This window comes from Cetorhinus maximus, chromosome 10, assembly GCF_964194155.1.
Source record: "Cetorhinus maximus chromosome 10, sCetMax3.hap1.1, whole genome shotgun sequence".
Taxonomy (NCBI): Eukaryota; Metazoa; Chordata; class Chondrichthyes; order Lamniformes; family Cetorhinidae; genus Cetorhinus; species Cetorhinus maximus.
Window position 1 is genome coordinate 57,896,464 of NC_135888.1, and position 21,266 is coordinate 57,917,729.

Below are 21,266 nucleotides of genomic sequence, written 5' to 3' on the forward strand. Positions count from 1 at the left end.
ATAAGATGATCAGCCATAACATCCAGCCTCGTTACCTGGTTGCAGGAAGTCAATTTTGGTAGTCAGCCCAATTTACTGGCTTCAGCTTGAGTTGCTCAGCTTCCTATTCAAGACTCCACCAGCGGCATCATGTGATGTGCTGCTCATTTGGACCAATCAGGCAGATCCCAAGATGTGTGTTGGCTGAGCTGAGCCTGACTGGAGGTGGGGGGTGTTATAGTATGCCTCTGTGTCACTGGCTTTGCTCACTATCTCCAATTGTTGAGCCTGTCTGAATAGACTTCAGGTGTGGATATCCCAGGATCTGCTGTATTGTGAGTTCCCATTTGTGAAGCCTGTCGACACTTACTGACTTAAACACTTGTACGAAGAATGTTAACTTAGGAGAAGTTTCAGAATTTTGACAGCATCTTTCGAAGCAAATCCTCACATTAACATTGATTTTGGAATCCAATTTAAGCTATTTAACTCTGCGTTGACCAATACACTAGCCACTAACCATGTCTGCCTGATTGGAATTCAGGTGTGGCTTACTGCATGCCTGATTAGTAATTAAAAAATAACTTAATGGATACTATCGTAGGGCAAGTGATCTCAGTACTATTATTCGCAGGCCTTTGCGTGTGGACTTTAACCTCTATGGTCTTTTTTTTTGGAAAAAATATACTTTATTCATAAAATATCTGAAAGAACATTACAAAACATTTCTAAATGGCCATCACAAAAAGTGCAATCATATTCAACTTTTACACATGGATCACGAGGTGCTTCAATACAATCAATGAGTATTACAGTCATTTCAATATGGTCATTACAGACAGACAACTCCAATCCCATTGCACTATCGACATACATCATGTTGCACTCTAAGGTGCTTCAATACAATTATGATACATTTAGTGTTCACTACATACAATCCTTTGTGAGTCGTACTAACCTCTATGGTCTTTTGTTGGTAATTGCCCCAGAATTTGTGGCTGTTCTACCTGTAAGGCTAGCAGTGCCCAGGCCTATGTGACGCCAGTGCACTTTACAGCATCATATTTGGCCATATTTAAATGGCAACCAATCCCAGAGAAATCTGCCAGACTTATTTTAACAAACCAGTGAGGGAGCACCTCTATGGACACTTCTCACAACTTTAGTCAGATTGCATTGACATGTACCAGTCTGAGAAAACAGGCAAATCCCTCCCCATCTGCAGGCCTAGCACCCCATTAGTGCCAGTACTGACATGGGCACCTACCCCTATTATTCTAACAACTCAAATCCTAGCGTTTGGGACCAGTTTGAGGCAAGGATGACTGTCCCATTCAACCATCATTTACTCTAGTCCCCTTTTCTCTCACTCTATTGCTCTCTCTGTTCCTTTTCCTTTTGATTTCTCGCTATGTAATTCCTCAATTTGCTCCCTCTACATTTCTACCTTTCCTTTCCTTGTATCATTTTTCTTTCAATCTTTCTCTATATTTCTGTCTCTTTGCTCTCCTGTATTTCTGTTTCTCTCTCTCTCTCTCTCTCTCTCAATCTTGCTGACCACCCCCTAGGCCGATGGAGGCAGACATATGGCAGCAATTTCCATTTGAATGACACCCTCTGGCCGTTCCTGTAAACCTCAGACTGGCGAAATTCACCTCTCGTTCTTAAGCCTGGGGCCCACCCAGTGCCATATGTTAACAAAAGGGAGACTTGAATGGCTCAATATCCCTGGCATAAGCAGCAAGGGTTAGATGTTATTTTGTATTATTTATATGAAAGGTGACCTCTTTAACCCTGTGGATCCTGGAAGGGTTTCAGATTATAACACCATGGAACCCAAGCCTCTAAACACTCACCAGCCTTCATTGGCTTTGTCAGAAATTAGATTTATGCAAAGTACAGCTCATTTTTCATTAAATTGGGCAGAAGTGCTGATTATTTACACATTCCCCTGTTAATAAGCATTGTTCAGCCAGTAAACTATTATCATTTAAAGTACATTTTTTTATGCACACTTCATGCGACAGAAAAATGGAATCATTTTACAGTCAATATAACGCTGATTTCTAGATGGTTCTCAGGTTTTCTCATTCCTCAAAGTACATGGCAACTAATAATTAAGTTAATATTACAGAACTTTCCCTGGTGTTTCCCTTGGGACCCCACCAAGCAGCACAGTTTGCTTCTTTTATATTGTCAGGACAGGTTCCCAAAAATCAAAACCATGCGTGGTTGTTTGAAAGTTGCCACTGTGTGATTTCTATTTTTTAAATTAGTTTTACCTTTTGGGACTTTCCCTTATGGCTCAGTGCTGCGTGTGAGGGTAGACTCAGCAGCCAGCTGGAAAAGCAGTTTAATTCTGCCAGATTTGTCTTGGCAGTTTCTCATTGGATCACTTTGACCACAGGATCCGCAGAATGTAAAAGCACGGAGGCTATGCTCGAACTGTATAAAACACTAGTTAGATCGCTGTTGGAGTACTGCTTACAGTTCTGGTCACTGCAGTGCAGGAAGGATGTGCTCGCATTTGAGAGGGTGCAGAGGAGATTTACGAGGGTGCTGCCTGGACTGAGAATTTTAGTTATGGGAATTGATTGGACAGGCTGAGATTGTTTATTTTGGAACAGAGGGGGCTGAGGGGAGATTTAATTGAGGCATATAAAGTGATGAGAGGCTTAGAGTGGATAGGAAGGTTCTATTTCCCTTAGCAGAGAGGTCAAAAACCAGGGGTCATAGAGTTAAAGAAATTGGCAAAAGCAGGGAATTGAGGGGCATTTTTTCACCCAGAGAATGTTGGGGAGTTGTGCCTTGCTGGCTGAAAGGAAATCAATTATATTTAAAATCTACTTGGATTTTTTTTATTTGTTCATGGGCTAGGCCAGCACTTATTGCCCATTCCTAATTGCCCTTGTTTAGAGGACATTTAAGAGTCAACCACATTGCTGTGGACCTAGAGTCACATGTAAGCCAGACCAGGTGATGACAGCAGATTTCCTTCCCTATAGGTGAACCAGATGGGTTTTTACAACAATCGGCAATGGTTTCATGGTGATCACTAGACTTTTAATTCTGGATATTTTAATTGAATTCAAATGCCACCATCTACTATGGTGGGATTCGAACCCAGGTCCCCAGAGCATTACCCTGAATCTTTAGTCCAGTGACAATACCACTATGCCACCACCTCCCCCACATATGAATATAATGTGGGAAAATATGAACTTGTCCACTTTGGCAGGATGAATAGAAAAGCAGCATATTATTTAAATGGAGAGAGACTGCAGAACTCTGAGGTATGGAGGGATCTGGGTGTCCTGGTACATGAATCGCAAAAGTTAGTATGCAGGTACAGCAAGAGATTAAGAAGGCAAATAGAATGTTATTGTTTAATGTAAGGGAATGAAATTTAGAAGCAGGGATGTTTTGCTACAGTTGTACAGGGCATTAGTGATACCATGGGCAGAATTTTTTGCCTACTGGGCGGGCGGGCCCGACCCAATCTCCGGCGGGCGGGCCCCGCCGCCATTTTAAGTGGGCAGGCCAATTAAGGCCCTCCCAGTGTGACGCCCGGCGGGAAGCGCTATGCATTTCCTGTGTGGGCGGAGGGGATTCCCCAAATGCGAGAGTGCGCTCTTTCGCGCATGCGCACGAAAGAGCGCACATCTCCCTGAGGCTAAGTGCTGCCTCAGGGAAATCGCTGCAAGTTGTTCAAACATTAAAAATAGAAAAATAAAAAGATCCTTAACATGTCCCCCTCATGTGACAATGTCACACGAGATGGGACATGTTAATAAATTTCACTAAAACTTTATTAAACTTTTTTAAACCCTACATGAAACCTCATCCCGCTGGTGGATGAAGTTTCATGTTTTTTCAGAAGCCCACCGGGGCTCCTGGCCTGCCCGCCAGCCTTAAGGTTGGATGGGCAGGTCCTTTAATTGCTTTTATTATCCTGTCAATGGCCTCAATTGGACATTGACAGGTCGGCGGGCGCACAGCTGGTTTTGCTGTGCCCCCGCCTTCCTGACGATTTAAATGGGGTGGGATGACATCAGGGGTTCCCCCCCGAAGTCATCCCGCGTCATTTTGTGCGTTGGCGAGCGGGCCCCGCCACCTGCTCGCCAACGGCAAAATTCAACCCCACATCTGGAGTACTGTGTACAGTTTTGGTCTCCTTCATTGAGAAAGGATATAATTGCGTTAGAAGCAGTTCAGAGAATGTTTACTTGACTGAATATTGGGATGAAGGAGTTATCTTATGAGGAAAGGTTGGACAGGTTGGGCCTGTATCCTTTGGAGATTAGAAAAATGAGAGGTGATCTATTTAAAACATATAAGATCCTGAGGCATCTCAACATGGTGGATGCTGGGAGAGACTAGAACTAGGGGACACGGTTTAAAAATAAGTGGTCTATTCAAGACGGAGATGAGAAGAATTTTTTCTCTTTGAGGGTTGTGAGTCTGCCCAGAGGCAGTGGAGGCTGGGTCAATGAGCAGTTTTAAGGCAGAGGTAGATAGATTCTTGACTAACAAGGGAGTCAAAGGGTATGAGGGGGTAGGCAGGAAAATGGAGTTGAAGCCACAATCAAATCAGCCATGAACTTATAGAATGACGGAGCAGGCTCAAGGGGCCGAATGGTCTACTTCTGCTCCTAATTTGTATGTTCGTATCCATGAAGCGCTGTAACCTAAAAAGCTATGGATCAAGAGCTGGAAAGTGGGGTTAGACTGGATAGATATTTTTTGGCCAGCACGGGCATGATGGGCTGAATGGCTTCCTTGTGTGCGGTAAATTTCTATGAGGCAGGATTTTCCCGTCAGCGAGTGGGGGGAGGGGAGGGCGTGGCCTGTTCGCCGACGCGTAAAATGATGCACGGTGACGTCAGGTGAAACTCCCAACATCACCCACCCCATTTAAATTTTCAGGTAGGCGGGGGGTGCAGCCAAATCAGCTGTGCACCCGCCGACCTGTCAATGGCCAATTGAGGCCTTTGACAGAGTCATTGAAGCAATTAATGGATCTGCTGTCCAACCTTAAGGCTGGTGGGCAGGCCAGGAGCCCCGGCGGGAATTAGAAAAAGTATGAAACCTCATCTATGGGCGGGATGAGGGTTAATGTAGGTTTTAAAAAATTTAATTAAAGTTTTTAAAAAAATTATGGACATGTCCCAACTCATGTGACAGTGTCACATAAGGGCACATGTCAAGGAATTTTTTTTTTTCTATTTTTAATATTTTTGACGGTAGAGGCGATCTCCCTGAGGCAGCACTTAGCCTCAGGGAGATGAGTGCACTCTTTCATGCGCGAAAGAGCACACTCTCGGGTTTAGGGATTCCCCCCCGCCCGCACAGGGAGTGCATAGCACTTCCATGTGGATGTCACGCTGGGCGGGCCTTAATTGGCCTGCCCACGTAAAATGGCGGCGCGCCCCCGATTGGAGGCACGCCTATACGCATCCGCCATTCAACTTTGCCCCCGACGGGGGGACAATCCTGCCCTATGATTCCAGGATTCATTTCAGAATGACAGATTAAGTCATGTAAAATTTAAAATCTGAGACATAATTCCCTTCCAACTTTTAAAAGAGCAACACCCTCATGAGAAAAAAATGTTTGGCATTTGTGTTCTGTTCAGAGGTGCTCAGGATGATGCTGTAAAACTGCGTGGAAACACATCACAGCTTCACTTGTTAGAAAAATAATATTTGGCTTTTCGCCATGGTTACACAAAAGGGCAGAGAGATGTACAGTGTACCTATACTCCCAAGGAGTGTACATGGCTGCGGGGAGGGAAAATTTGTCTGAATGATGCTCCGACCATCATTTGCATTTTTTTAAATGCGTAAGTGGAATGTGGGCATTTGTGAACCCATCCCTGATTGCTCTTGAAATGAGGGGCTTGCTGGGCCATTTCAGAGGGCAACTAAGAATCAACTACATTACTGTGGATCTGGAGTAGGCCAGACCGGGTAAGGATGGCAGATTTCCTTCCATAAAGGACAATAGTGAGCCCGATGGGTTTTTAAGATAATTGATGATAGTTTCATGATTACCGTTGCTGACACGAGCTTTATATTTCAGATTTTTGTTTTTCCCCAATTGAATTTAATTCCACCAGCTGCCATGGTGGAATTTGAACTCATATTCTCAGAGCATTAGCCTGGGCCTCTGGATTACTAGTCCAGTGACATTACCACTACGCCACCATCTCCCCCTAAGAGCTGGAGTAGCCGATGTTTTCTTGCCCATCAATTTCATGTATTTTTGTATAGCCATGTGTGTGTGTTCACATACATGTGTGTGTACTCATATATGTGTTCCAATGTGTGTATGTGTAAGCATCCATGTAAGTGTGTGTGCATATGTGCTTGTGTCCATATTAAGGCTGCTTATCCTCCAGGATTGTCCTGAAGTCTCCAGGTTTTGAGGATTAATCTCCAGGACACTGCTGTCTGTAAAGTAAGACAGGCATTAGGAACATTTAGTTTTGTTTTCATTTTCTTGGGCCACTTTTATCTATTAGCTATAAAAATTTGGAGAAGGGGTTGATTGACGGTCAAGAATCGGGTAACAAAGAGTCTGTTTGAATTCCAATTGGCTTAGGAAAGTGGACACGTTGGATGACCAATGACAGGAATACGGGGGTGGGGCAATTGGAGGTGAGAGGTCATGTGATAGGACACCTAGGAATCTGCCCAAGCAAAGCCTGACAAATGTAGGTGCCCCCCTGACCCTATGGAGGTCTTAGCACTGCTTCACTCACATTGCAGGGCTGCTGCCAAAGATAGGGTCTGGCATCACCAGCTGCACCATGATATAAAGGGGTTGGTCATTCACCATTCTATCCAGTCCCTGCAGCCTTTGGGTAGGGAGGGTCATCAGTGTGCTGTCTGGCGCAGGACTTGGAAAGTATCCCACTAGCACCCCCAGTGGCCTGTTGTGTAATTGCAGTGCTTGATGGGCTACCGAGAAAAGACTCAGCTTGTTGGGTTCTTTTGCCTCAAAATTGGCCTCCAAATCCCTGAGTTAAGGAGAGAAAGAAAATCTGTCAAGGACCCACCTTCTAAATGTTATTCTGTGGGACTGGTGCAGGACAAGGGCACAAAGCCTGGCTGAGATACTTCCCATGGTTGATAGAGGCTACTGTTGCTTACTGCCTGGACTCGCATGTGGAAGTTAGGTAACTTGGGCGAGACGCCAGAGGGCTGCTGGTCTTTGTGGGGCTGTACCCCTGCAGGACTGAGCAGCAGCTTCAGGATGTGGGATGTGGGAGGGGGGAGGTGGGGAGAACAAACAAACATCACCCACATCCCCCCCACCCCCATCCTGGTGCCCTGCAGAATTAAACTTGCCTAGAGGGGGAATTGGAAAGGTTGAAAAGCAGGCAAGTTTTCAATTTAAATTTAATTATGCTTAAATTTGTACCTGATAAGGGCTTGTTTATCTGACAGCGCAAGCTGTATAAAGACTGATAAGGACTATCTTAGCCTGGCTGATATCGATCACGGGGTCCCCTGATACTGATCTGGCTGTTAAATTAAGTGTTACACTCATGTTGATCATAGCACCCTGAAGGGACTCCTCAGTAACTGTGACAGAGTATCTCCTGTGGATTTGCAAATTAAATTCTGAAAAGGTTCTTATTATCAGTTCGATTTCTTATATTTCTCCCTTCGTAGAAAATATTTTTGTGGTGTTGTCGCTGGGATTTCCATGATGTGCCATGGTAGGAGTGTAAAATTTGATACTCTCCACACTTGAGCTGTAAAGAATGCCCAGCAGTACAACTACCTCTGTACTTTCTACACTTAATGTCATCATTAGCACATTCCTCAGCTAATAACACCACCGTCAACACCCCTTTGTCCTTTTGTCTATGACACCTTTGACAATCTCTTCTTTGCCTCCACCTATCACTGGCCCTCTATCCAGCTCTACCATACGGACTTGAAACGTTAACTGTATTCCTCTCCGCAGATGCTGTCAGACCTGCTGAGTTTTTCCAGCTATTTTTGTTTTTGTTTCAGATTTCCAGCATCCGCAGTATTTTGCTTTTACCTCAGTACTTCTAAGCTGGGTGCATGGAGCATTTTGAACTGTGAACTACAGGTACAAGTCTGGCACTAGTGGGTACAGGTCTTACCCAAATGGGTTCAGATCTGATACTGGTGGGTATAGGCCTGACGTTAGCAGGTACAGGTCTGATACTAGTGGGTACAGGCTGGCACTATTGGGTACAGGTCTCTGGGGGACATGGGTTCAAATCCCACCAAGGCGGCTGGTGGAATTTGAATTCAGTTAATAAATCTGAAATATAAAGCTAGTCTCAGTAATAGTAACCATCGACCATCACCGATTGTTGCAAGAACCCACCTAGTTCACTAATGCCCTTTAGGGAAGGAAATCTGCTGTCCTTACCTGGTCTGGACTACATGTGACTCCAGACCCACAGCAATGTAGGCCGACTCTTAACTGAAATGACCGAGCAAGGTCAGTTCAACAGCAATTAGGGATGGGCAACAAATGCCAGCCACATGAAAGAATAAAAATAAATTTAGAATGATTGCCAGGGGGTTTAAGACAGGATTGAAGTGAGTGCTCATGCTCTCTGTGGTCAAATTGCTCAATCTGTTGTGGCTGAGCTAGGCAACAGAAACCATTGGAGTCGCATGGCCTAGCAAGGATCTGCTTCTTCACAATAAGGGAGTGGTGGAAGGGAAAGAAAATGAGAGGAAAGGCAAGAGAAGTTAACTATTTCCAAGCAGGCCCACTCCTTCGTTATCTGCACTTTCAGACATTCACATGCATCCTGTGAGATAAAAATCTTTCTCCTGATTAAATCATCCTTCCCTTGTTCTGTGCCTTTGGCCATTGACAGGCTTGAGTGTGAGTGAGTTCCGCAGTGGACATCAAAACCCCCAACTCAGTGGGAGAGGCAGTTCTGGCAGGACCAGTAGCAGGCCTCACAGAGGGACAATTGGACAATCACAGTGCGGCACTGCTAGTTAACGCTGAGATGTTCACAGGCTGAACTGTCCTGCCTTGTCTTCTGAAAGAAGAGGAAGTGTAGAGACCAGATGGCATGGTGGAAATGGTGGATGGGAGTAGGATGGGGGAAGTGGAATATGTGTTATGTATATTTATATATTTTATATATATATATATATACCAACATGATGGCATCTGTATTAGAATCTATCCATCATATCACCTATTGAGATAGCAGAGACACTAGGGGTTCACTATTTTGAAAGGTGTGCCATTTATATTGTGGGCCCCTATCTGTAGCAACACTGGCAGCCCATTTTGACTTGAGGTGATGATACCTCCGACCTCTGTCACTGAAGCGGAGGAGACCTCTCCGTCCCTCCCTCCCTCCCCACACGCCCACCATTAGTTGTCGAACATGCCCATCCCCTTGCCGCACTTTCTTACCATGCCAATTGGAAAGCACAAAGACTCTACGTTGCCCAATTGGATCAACCGTCAGTTAAACAGCCTTATTTTTCCTCAGCCTCCACTCTTCTTGTTACCAGTAAATAAGCGTGTTCAAAACATAAAGGAAAGAAAACCATTTTTTTTAATGCCCCTGTGATATTTCTCCTGGGATTGCTTGTGTCTGGAAGATTAGTCTTTAATTGCTGGAGACTCCAGGGCACTTCTGGAGAATGGACAACCCGACAGTAGCAGCAGCTTGAGCTGACATTTTTGGGGTCATTTTAACCTGACCTGCCCTAACATAGACAGGAGAGTAAAATGGGGCGGGGTGTAAAACCGCCACCCAACCCCGTTCCATCACCACATGGGTCGGTCAAAATGACCAATCATTCTGAGCAGATTTCCATCCCTCCTGACCTGCACTCACCGTAGCATTGTGCCTGGATCAAGGACACGTGCTATACATCGTCTGATACTCATGATTTTTGATGTGCACTAGCAATGGCTGGGGTTCCCTGTTACTGGCCTGGACTTGGAAAATTACCTCCTGTGTTTCCATTGAGCAAGGAGACATCAACAAAGTTATTTTAACAGCAAGCTACAATTCTGACATTCTGTATTTCTTGTACAATTCACAAGCATTTCACAATTGATTAACTTAGACTACCATTTAGATATTGAGCTTCACAGACCATTAATGTTCCAAATACAACAACATCTTGTATTTTGATAACACCTTTAATATTTTAAAAATTCTTTCATGGGATGTGGGCATCACTGGCAAGGCCAGCATTTGTTGCCCATCCCTAATTGCCCTTGAACCGAGTGGTTTGCTAGACTATTTCGGAGGGTAGTTAAGAGTCAGCTACATTGCTGTGGACCTGGAGTTGCATGTAGGCCAGACCGGATAATGGCGGCAGATTTCCTTCCTAAAGGATATTAGTGAATCAGGTGGGTTTTTACAACAATCAATAATAGTTTCATAGTCACCATTACAGGAACATATGAACATATGAAAGAGGGGCAGAAGTAGGCCATTTGGCCCCTTGACCCTGCTCCGCCATTCATTAAGATCATGGCTGATCTGTTCATGTTTCGAATTCCACATTCCCATCCACCCCTGATGACCTTTGATTCCCTTGCTTAACAAGAATCTATCAATCTCTGCCTTAAAAATATTCAATTTATTGAGACTAATTTTATATTCCAGATTTATTAATTGAATTTAAATTCCACTAGCTGCCGTGGTGAGATTTGAACCCATGTCCCCAGAGCATTAGCCTGGGCATCTGGATTATTTGTCCAGTCACATTAGCACTGCACCTCCGTCCCTGCAGACCAATATAGTAAAATGTCCCAAGGCACTTCAGAATGGCATAACTAGCCAAAAATTAACACCGAGTCAAAGAAGGAGATATGAGGAAGAATGACTAAATGCTTGGCTAAGATTTAAGGAGCATTTTAAAGGTGGAGAGCGAGGATGAAAGGTGGAGAGGATTAGGGAGGGAATTCCAGAGCTTGGGCAGCAGATAGCACGATTGCCAATGGTGGGCCGCATTAATTAAGGGGTGCACAGGTGGCCATTTGGAGGAACACAAGGTTCTCAGAGGGTTCTAGGGCTGAGGAGATCATAGGTGGCACAATAAATAATATGGATATGAGGAGGGGTATTTTCTAATAATGAAGTTTGTGGACTGGAGTCAATGAATGTCAGCGAGCACAGAGATGATGGGTGAGTGGGATTTAGTGTTAGTTAAAATAAGGGTGCAGAGTTTTGGATGAGCTCAAGTTCATTGAAAATGAAAGCTGAGAAGCTGGACTGGAGAACAATGGAATTTGTCAAGCCTAGAGTTAACAAAGCCATGAATGGGGATTTTAGCAACAAATGGGCTAAAGCAGGGTGGAGATGAGCCACGTTACGGAGATGGAAGAGGCGATCTTTGTGATTGAGGGCTTGGTTCAATTCTCCTTGGTTAGTGTCTCATTAGACAGTCTCGGGCATTCTGGCCATCACAATTGACCTCAGAGACCCTGCCTGGTGGAAGGATCGTTTGCGCTTTCAGTCCCTGATCGCTATCCAGTAACCTCTGCTAGTAAATGAGCTTTGAAGAGGACGTCACTAGCTTGGCTATTTTGCTTCTATATAGCTTGCCAACTCGGCTCCCAGTAAAGGATGGATACTCAAGTGAGGAGGCAGGGGAGAAACCCAGTGACTGTTGGTGCTTTATTTATGCATTAAGCATAATTCTATGTATTGCTGAAAAAAGAGACATACTGTTGAAGCTTTTAATTTTGTACTCATCAGGACAAGACATAAGGATGCTAAATTTCAAATGGAACAACAATTCATGCTGCGTGAGAAAAGGAGTGCTGATTGGCGAAAACAACATGTCCAGGCTTTTCTGAATTAAACAAAAGCCTAGGGTCAATAGTCCCCTGATGTATTATCCATGATGATGCTTTGATCAATCAGTCAGCTGGCCAACCATTCAGCACCCTTTTCCCGTAAATTGTTGCTCCCTTTGAAATTTGGCATTCCTGTGTCTGTCCTGATGAGTGCAAGACAAAAAGCTTCAACAGCATGTCACTTTTTTCAGGAACTCAAGTTCTGTACTACTGAGTGACTATAATTCCATGTATTTATAAATATTAGTGAATGTTTACTAAATCAGAAAAGAGAGAAAAAATGTATTGTTACATTTTCATGTCCTTACAAGATAGGACACAGGAGTCCAGCAAACAGATACATAACTGTAAAATGTTTGCATATAGTGTCCATCTCTGATAGTTTAACTAAGAGTTTAACTCACTTACTTTTAAAATTAGGAGGAAAGTGCTAAGTGTACATATCTTTCACTGTTTGCATGTTTCTCTCTGTCTCCGTGTCCTACTGTAATGGTCTCAGTAATTAGAATATCTACATTTCCAAACTATCCATGAAAGACAAGCGATAATTACAAGCTGCCTGTTTGCTTTTGAAATTCAACTGATGCTTTTAAAAAACGTAAAATTAGGATGAGGAAAGGTGTCCTGTTTTTCTCAGCTTAATGCACTTTCGGAAGCTTTCAAGAACGTCATTTTAACACCAACTAAAGTTTCTACAGTTGTGTAATCATTGCAGTTGTAGGATATGCCTTCAGCTTATAGAGTTAGCACTTTGTGTAAAGATATCTAGCCCAAGCCAATGCCATATACCATCTAAGTCCAACTGATATATTTTGTATGAGATTTCGCTGTGTATTCACAGCTTTAAGATAAGAATTAAATACATAGGTAAAATAATATATTTATAAAATAAAGGCTACTCATTGACAGGTTTCATGGAATAAAGGACAGATTTTTAGAATTCAATCCCCAAAGCCCCGGTAAAAATGCAGTAAAAATATCCATTTAATATAGATGAAATTTGTATATCAGTGGTCCTGCTGTTATCTCCTGCTGGGTATTCACAACACTACTATTATAAAGCAGCAAATCTCTGATTCAGAATGAACAATATCATGGGAGACCTGCAGCTCATTGATACATATTAAACCTGGAATATTATTAGCCCTAATTATTACATTAGCATTAACCTAGTATGGCCAGAGAGCATAAATTTAAATTTGTGAAAAGTAAATTTAGAATTAATAATTAGGATAAATGATTTGACTCAGATTTTAGCTCCGATATCAACCTAACCCTCTCCCAACACAAGTGGAAAAGATTTGGGTCGCACACCTGTTTTATAATCTATCCCTGCACAAATTTACACACCACTGATTTTATCGTCAGGGTGTGAAACAGGTATGTAACCCTCCTACATCATTCCTACCGGGTGCGTTATGTTAGAATCAGGGTTAGATGTTTGGAATAATCTGCCAGAGCAATTAGTAGAGTGAAGGATCATTCAAAATGCAGCTTGATGTTAGGCTGGGTTAGTTGGGTTACTTGAGGGGTAAACTTTGTTCATTCTTGAACATTTTAATATCAATTTTTAATTTTGAGTTCTCATCCAATATTTTAAAAATCTTCTGAATCTGTACATAGGCGGTTGACTGTGAGTATTGTTACCCAGTCAGGTAACGGAGTCCCGACCATTTGAATGCTATTTGGTCTCCTCTCTGTCAAATTCGTGGAATTTAACCTGCCGGCCAAATTCAGAAAAGACGTTAAAAACTGGGGATGTATAAGGTGCAGTTGCTTAGAAGTTCGTGACCTTGATCATCTAATGGCACCTTCCTCAGGATGCTGGAATGAAGCAAGCAAAGGCTTAGACAGGCAAGCCAGGCCCTCTCATGGTAGGGTTGTCAATCATCCCAGAATGACCAGGAGTCTCCTGGAATCAGCATTAATCTCCCGGTGGCCAGAGAAAGCCACCTGGGAGATTTTGAACCATGGCATCAGCAGCAAAGGGAGCAGGCGTGGCAGACTGGCCTTGTCAAGACGGGGTTTTCTTTCTCTCGCCTGTGTTTGTTTGGTCTGCGCCATCTTTAATGTAGGTAGCTGAGACTGCGGGTGCACGTGTGGGGCCTGAGGCCTGGAGCTGGGAGTTTACAGGTAGGATCCTCCTTTAGTCCAGAATGAGGGGAGGGGCCTATCATTAGAATAATGTGCACTTCTCATGTTAACTTCTTCAGGCAGGGACGGCAGAGATGATCCCCTGGGAATGTGTTGGCATTTTCAAGGGTTCCCAGAGTTGCTCCCGCCATGCTGCCGGCTTCCTGTGACTCGCTTCTGCCGATGTGTCCCGGAATACGTCCAGCCAGAGTCGGTAACCCTGTCTTGTGGACAGGGCCCAGGGCCAGGCAGGACCAAGAAAACATACCTGTCCCAGCTGCCAGTAGCACCCAAGGTTTATTGGCACTGACCCAAGTGCATCTAATGCCCCCGAATAGCTAATACCTGCTGTCAGAGACAAATGTATGAAGTGAAGGGGATGCCAGTTCATACACAGAAAGGAAATCCCCCACCCCATCTCCTTCCCCTAATTCTCTAAAGAATGTTTTCTAAAATAAAGTAACCAGTTACAATAAAACACTTTTATGAATCTCACTCCTGTTCCACATGGTGTTCAGAGCAGGAAGTCAGCCAAGCCGCATCAGGCCAGGAGAATACAGAGTTAATTGCTTTACAACTGCATTGTAAAACACTTTTAATACTCTTGTCAGTACATTTTAATGTGCATTCTATCAACAGAGTATTAGGGCAGTGACACGTTTATTGCGGGTTTGAGAAAGCCCTGTTTACTGAAACTTGGCAGTGAAGTGCTGCTGAAGAACATCACCTGATAGCCTGATGGCATTTTTACTGTGCTTTATTGCAGCTAATCACCCCACATGCAATTAGAGTGCAGACCCCTCCCCGGCACATCCCTGGCGTGGTGGAAGTCACACTGTCCTACAAGTCGAAACAGTTCTGTAAAGGGACTCCAGGCCGATTCATCTACACAGGTAAGTGAGCCTGTGACCGCGGGCTGTTTTTTTTTGGAGCTTGGTGTTGTGGAGTGGCCACTGGTTCTTTTCTCTTTGCTCCTTTGCAGTATTTGTAATCATTGTTGGCTGGTTGGTTCTTACCAGTGCTTCTGCTCTTAAGTCACCGTCATGCTGAAGGTTCCATTAGGTGGTTCTGCCAGTGGCTCGATTGGAAAGTGCATTGACTGCTGTGGAACTGAGGGCTGCAGACTTGTCAAGGTCCTTGCTTTTATCCCTGATCAATCTGCGCTTGATTTCAGTCCGAGCGACAAATGGCTTTGCTTCCCGGCTGCCGTTACCCAACCCCTGCCCCTCCACCCCCACCCCCCTCCCCCCCACCCCACCCACCCTGAATCACTACCGCTACAGGAACGTGCATGTGTATTTGGAAAATGAACAAAGACGGAGTTAGGCTCGACTGAACTGATTCCCCCCAGGTACAAAAATAGCCTGCTAAGACTCTCTATCCAGGAACACGTCTGCTTGGGGAGAAGTGCTGAGAGTGAGGGTGGTGGAGAGGGAGGACAGGCTTCAGGTACTCATAGAATTAACTGCATGTTAGCAGAGTCGTGAGGTGGTGAGGGTGAGGCAGGACCAACTGAAAATAAAGGGAGATTGCTCCATTGCCATAGTGTGGGTTGGTTTATCCATGGTGTGTAGGCTTGCCCACTTCCACAATAGAATGACCAGTGTGAACTATGCCAGTGTCTCAATGCAGCCTGTACAGTGCTTTGCCAACATCTTAACTCCAAGTTCCACACGGAAATAACCCTGTTTCTGCAGTTCCTGTTGAATTATTTGGACATACAACAAAGAGCTCACCCTTAGCCCTGGAAAGAATACGATTGAGTGTAACTCTCTGCAGACTGTTCAATTATTAAGCATCTTAGGTAGCGTCCTGAGTAGCCCTTAGTTTTCCCCATTGGCTCCGTGGGTCAGACTGCAATGCGATGTTGTTCTGAGCCATGTCAATCAGGTAGGTTCTCAGTTCAATCCCCAGTGTGCTCTTGAATTAGCTGATCACATGAGGATACCAGTTACCCTGGGTTAAGGAGAGGAAGCAATTCCTCACCATGGTGACTCCTGCTGGGTATCACAGGTACCAATAGCAGACCAGTAGCTGCCTTAACTAGTAAAACACCCTGAGTCAGACGCGATAGTTCATACTCAATCAGTCATTTAATGGTGACGAGACATCATTGTCAAGTCTTATCCTAACTTCAACCAGCAGGGGTCGTGATTAGTAATCCGGAGTGATAAATCTCCCTCGTCCAAGAGGCACAGGCACATGGCTCCAGCAGGAGTCATGATGGTAAGGAATTGTTTCCTCTCCCGACCAGCTCCCTAGCTGAGATTGGCTAACTTAACAGGTGGGTTAACAGTTCCCCTTAGCAATAGCCTGGGTTGGATTAGGTCTGGTGAAGATTACTGTATAACCTGACTCTCTTCCCTCTTCCAATTTCAAACCCTCAAGGTGCTTTTAACAGCATTGCAGCACTAAATTGCACTAAATTGAAAAGATCTTTCAAAGAGCTGGCACAGGCATGATGGGCTAAATGGCTTCCTTCTGTACTGTCAGATTCTAGGATTCCAGCACTAATTGCTGTTGCATGAGTTTGGCAATTGTAGTCAATGCCAGTGCCAAATATATGCTCACTGCCCTCTAGCAGTGAAGATCCACTGGTCCTGTGAGTCTAGGTCTGCTGCCAGAGGTCAATGGGTTTGTATTTGACAGTGACATCGACCATCACCCCTGACACCCCAATGGCCTTTAAAACACACTGAGCCTGTTGGGCACTTGAATATGCTTCTGCCATGACCTAAGTTGTATGACAGCACAAGTGTATAGCACACCCAATGGCACAGAAGCATGTATACTCAGATACATACACACACACATAAAACACACACACACACCGTACATGTGTATACATACAAGAGACACAAATACACACACTTGCTTGTCCACACTGCTCTCACATGTGGAAACATGTACATATGGACACCCATTCAGGACATGCACACACGTTAGTGAGAATGATAGTTTAATTTTTCCTAAGGGCCTGAATGAAATATTCTAACTCCTATTCTCATGAGACAACCCAGAAGAATGCCCTTGTGAGATCATGTTTGTAAAGACTCCTTGCGATGGATAGAAATGAGCAGGTGAAGGGTTAATTCAATGGAACATGAAACCATCACCGTGAGTTTTAAGTTTAATAGTGCTAGAATCTCTCATACATGATTACACAAATAAAAAGCCAATTATGGGGATGTAATGAAAGTATTTGACTAATAGTTCCTTTAATTGTATTGCAGATAGAATTAGGCCTGCCAACAGTACAATTTAAACACTGGCATAAATATAAGACCATTATTTTTATTTACGGGGAAACAAAAGCTAAGTTTTGCAATCTCTTTTAAAACAAATAGGGATTATAATTTTCTAATTTGCAAATATCACAACATCAAAATATATCACAAGTCATTCAAACAGGCAAAGAGAACGTAAACACAATTTGTTCACTTTATAGTCTTAGGCCAGTAGAGCATGTTGCACTTGTTGTGAATTATACTGCTAGCAGTACATGCAGACACAAAGAAGACCTAGGCCATGACTATGAAGAGAGTGCGGGTGGAAGTGTTCATTCTCTCCCTACTTATTAAGAACAACTCCCATCCGGCTACTTTTAAAATGTATTTTTATACTGTGATGTGGTGCAGGTCAAAGTGATGTGAGAGAGGTTCCTGCAAGGACTGATTCCTCTTCTCAGTATATTAAATGGGTACCTAGCTCTGAGTTATACTGCCAGTTGCTCATCGATGCCTACCCAAAGCCACTTCACAATGACATGGAAGTGCCGTATAACTGACTGAACCACATTGTTGTTTTCTCTTTTACGTCCTCTTTTTGAGTTATATGCTTTTTTTTTTCTCCGCTTATATGTAGGGCCTGAACCCTTCTAGCTTGTGAGGACTGTAGTCTGTACTCTTAAAACCTCTACTAGGTGCATGTAGCAAAGGACCTGGGGTGAATCATTACTAATGGTCTTCCATTGTGAGGCAAGTAGATAGTGCCGAGTGGATATATTAACCCCAGTGCAAGTCGGAACTGGAGAACTTGCCACATGCAGTTGCAGATTCAGATCCACAGCATGGCACCCCAGGCACATCTGAACTTCAAGCGAGTCAGGGTGGCTCTTGAATGGATGTCATGGAGTTCATGAAGTTGGGGGCTACAATTAGTGTTTCCCTGAAATAGTTAATGAGAAGCCAAGTTGGGTTTCACAGGTACAACATCACTTTCCATTCTGGTCTATAGGAGTGTCAACTTGCTCCCCCTAGTGGTGGGGCAGGAATTGCATCACTCGGCATGGAACCAAACACGCCAGGCCAGGTAGGCAGGCCGCAGATGCAGTCCCTGACTGTGCTTTCATGGTAATTACAAAAGGAAATAATTGCATTTATATAGCACCTTTCATAACCACAGGACATCCCAAAATGCTTTACAGCCAATGAAATACTTTGGAAGTGTAGTCACTGTTGTAATGTAGGAAGCACAGCAACCAATTTATGCACAGCAAGCTCCCACAACAGCAATATCATAATGACTGGATAACCTGCTTTTGTGATGTTGATTGAGGGATAAATATTGAGGAAAATACTGCAGAGAATTTCAGGGTGACCAACTCTTGAGGAGTAAATTAAAGGGCACTATTGAACCTGTAAGAGTGGATCGGGTGGGGAACGCACCCCACACCCCAGCCACTCGCTGATACCCCCCAAGCACAGATCACTTCCAGGGCTGACACATGTGCCAAAAAAGACTAGCTGATGAGTGTGGAAAAGAATAGTGGGTGATGCATGCTTGGACACAAAGACAGGCTGACGCAGATGAAATCTGGGACAAGGCATGCCCTGTGATGCAGGACAAAAGGCCTAATACAGGCCAGTCCTGGAAAATGCGGTTTGGTTGGTCATCCTGGGGAGCCCCAGCTGACAGAGTAGACGGTACTTGGTTTAACATCCCATCTGAAAGACAGCACCTCAGACCGTGTGGTGCTCCTTCAGTACTGCACTGGCGTGTTAGCCAAGATTTTTGTGATCATGTGCTGGAGTGGGACTTGAACTCACAGCCTCCATTGACTCAGAGGTAAGAGTCACAGCTGACACTGGGAGTGGGTGTAAAGAGCCGCAGCCTCTTCATTCCTGGGTTAGGGAGGGCGGATGAGGTCAGGGTTTCCCGATCATGTGCAGGCCTCGGTTTGATAGCTCATCCAAAAGGCCTGGAAAGTGGGCATGGCTAGGACATGATCAGGCCCAGCTGTGATTCCCGCTGTGGTGGAATAGTTTACCAACCTGAACTCAGCTCACATAAAGTGAATGTCCACTTGGGAAAGACACCAGAGGCTGCCGGGAAAATAATACCTTTGGAAATGAGGGTTGAAACTGAGAACGAATAGGCTTAAATTCTGCAGCGCCTCATCTTTCTGCTCTGCACAATGTCTAAACAATTGAAATTAATGGGAATAAAAAACCCGGTGGGAATAAACACAAGGTACCGTTCTTAACTACACCCATTGAAAATCTAAGTCTCAGAAATTGCCTAATCTGTTTAAGCGTACTTTCATTTCACCATCTTTAAGGAAGACAGTTTGCAAATTGTCAGTTATATGCGCTGGTTGGTGATGGATGCAGGATAGATTAAGAGTGGGTTTGGGAGAGGAGGGGGTGGGTGGGTTGCACAATGGCTATAAAATGAGCATTCCAGTGGGTCATTTCCCTCTGCTGCAACAGGCCGGGTGGGTATTGGCAGACTGCCGTGCGTCTACACTGTTGTTGCACCTAATTGAAAATCATAAGCATGACTGTGGAAGAAAAATTTGTTTGTAATACAATCATTCTAACATCAAATTAAAGAAAATGGTTACAAGCCATTTAGCCGGGGTTTCACACTGAGTTCAAGAAATCCCCAAACAATTTTTGCTCCATTTAATGAAGACAGTCAGCATTTTTGCAGAAGGAAAATTGAGAAACGCATACTTTGTCTTTGCTCTGCAGGGGAAATAATGCAGTTTAATAGTAAAATCTTTAGCCTCTGAAGGACATGAAGCATAAATCCTGTCGTATTCTCCACCCAGCAGACTGCTGTTTTTTAATTGACTTTATTGGTCCCTTGTAGGTTTTGAATAACAACCCAACTAGCTGTTTAGCAAAGCCATCCAAGGTTTGTGTGTAGGCCATTCATATTTCCCATGTGAACTTGTTTTAACTCCCACATAATTCGTACTCCAATTTTTTTTTTAACAAGCCTCATTATAGTCCTACAGGAAATAGACCAATTGGAAGTTCTGATCCTAACACATTCCATGAAACATTCCAAAAAAACTGGAGTGTTTTTTTTCTTCGGCTCTCTCTGCAATGTTCCACAGCGAATGCAATGTTCTGGAACGTATTATAAAACCACAGTGGCCATGTGTTTTCTCAGAGGGAATAGACCTCAGTCCTTCAGCTAAAATACTTAAGCATTGCTTGTTCGATTGACCTAATGGGGGGAGGGGGCTGAGTGGGTAGGAAGAAGCGGGAGGCGATGGGGGGTGCGGTGGGGGGAGCAAATTGAACTGTAACCCTTTTTATATTGGCTAGAGGGTGGTTCAGTGCGCAGTCAGCCATGCTTTCCTCCCTTGTAGAACTGTTCCTTCTCTCCTAATGCTTGAATGCTTGTGGTCGGGTCTCATTTAGGTGAAATTATTTTTAATTATTATGAGTGAAAACAAGCCCTGTAACCATCTATCTATCTATCTGTGAGCTGTCTCTTAGGCTGACCTGAATCACATTCCCCTGAATTTATTATTTTTAAAAAAAATGCGCACATGAAATGTGTGACTTGATCTCAAGCAGAGAGTGCGCTGCAGACAAGGTTGTATGGCCTAGCTGTATCCCACGGCCAGCCAGTTAAAGTGGAGACAGGGTTCTGTCTGCCAAGCCAGTCTGAGATAAACCTGAGAGTAAGAGGAATATCTCAGTGGATGGCAGTGTTGGTGATCTGGTTGATAGGCCTGTTGCAATGCCATGTGGCATGACTGCGAGGCTGTGGTAGCCTCCCAACCCTTACTCTGGTGCCACCCAACGCATCTCGTGATTGTGTTGTCACTGTGGAAGGGCAGTGATTTTGCTTCGTTGATTTGGAATAGAAATCTGGTGTGTTGCTTTGTCAATGAGTTGTATTTAGCAGGCCAGTGATCTTCAGTCCACCGATATCCCCCCCATGTCAGTTGGGATAGATGAAAAATCGGAATTGTGAAAACAGTCCAAAGAAATGGATATGAGGCATGTCAGGCAGCTATTGGTGATGATAGCGAAGATGACTGTTTGTGTGAGACGGTGGGGGAACAT

At 44.1% G+C, this 21,266-nt stretch overlaps 1 protein-coding gene across 4 annotated transcripts in view; it reads left to right on the forward strand.

Annotated features, from left to right (window-relative positions):
* The window catches only part of ebf1a (EBF transcription factor 1a), a 425,690-nt gene that overhangs the window by 273,518 nt on the left and 130,906 nt on the right, over positions 1 to 21,266 (forward strand). For all 4 annotated transcript variants that reach the window (XM_078550508.1, XM_078550510.1, XM_078550511.1 and 1 more), the window contains exon 10: positions 14,723 to 14,849. In XM_078550508.1, coding sequence (XP_078406634.1) covers positions 14,723 to 14,849 — 127 coding nt within the window. The remainder of the gene's footprint in view (positions 1 to 14,722; positions 14,850 to 21,266) is intronic.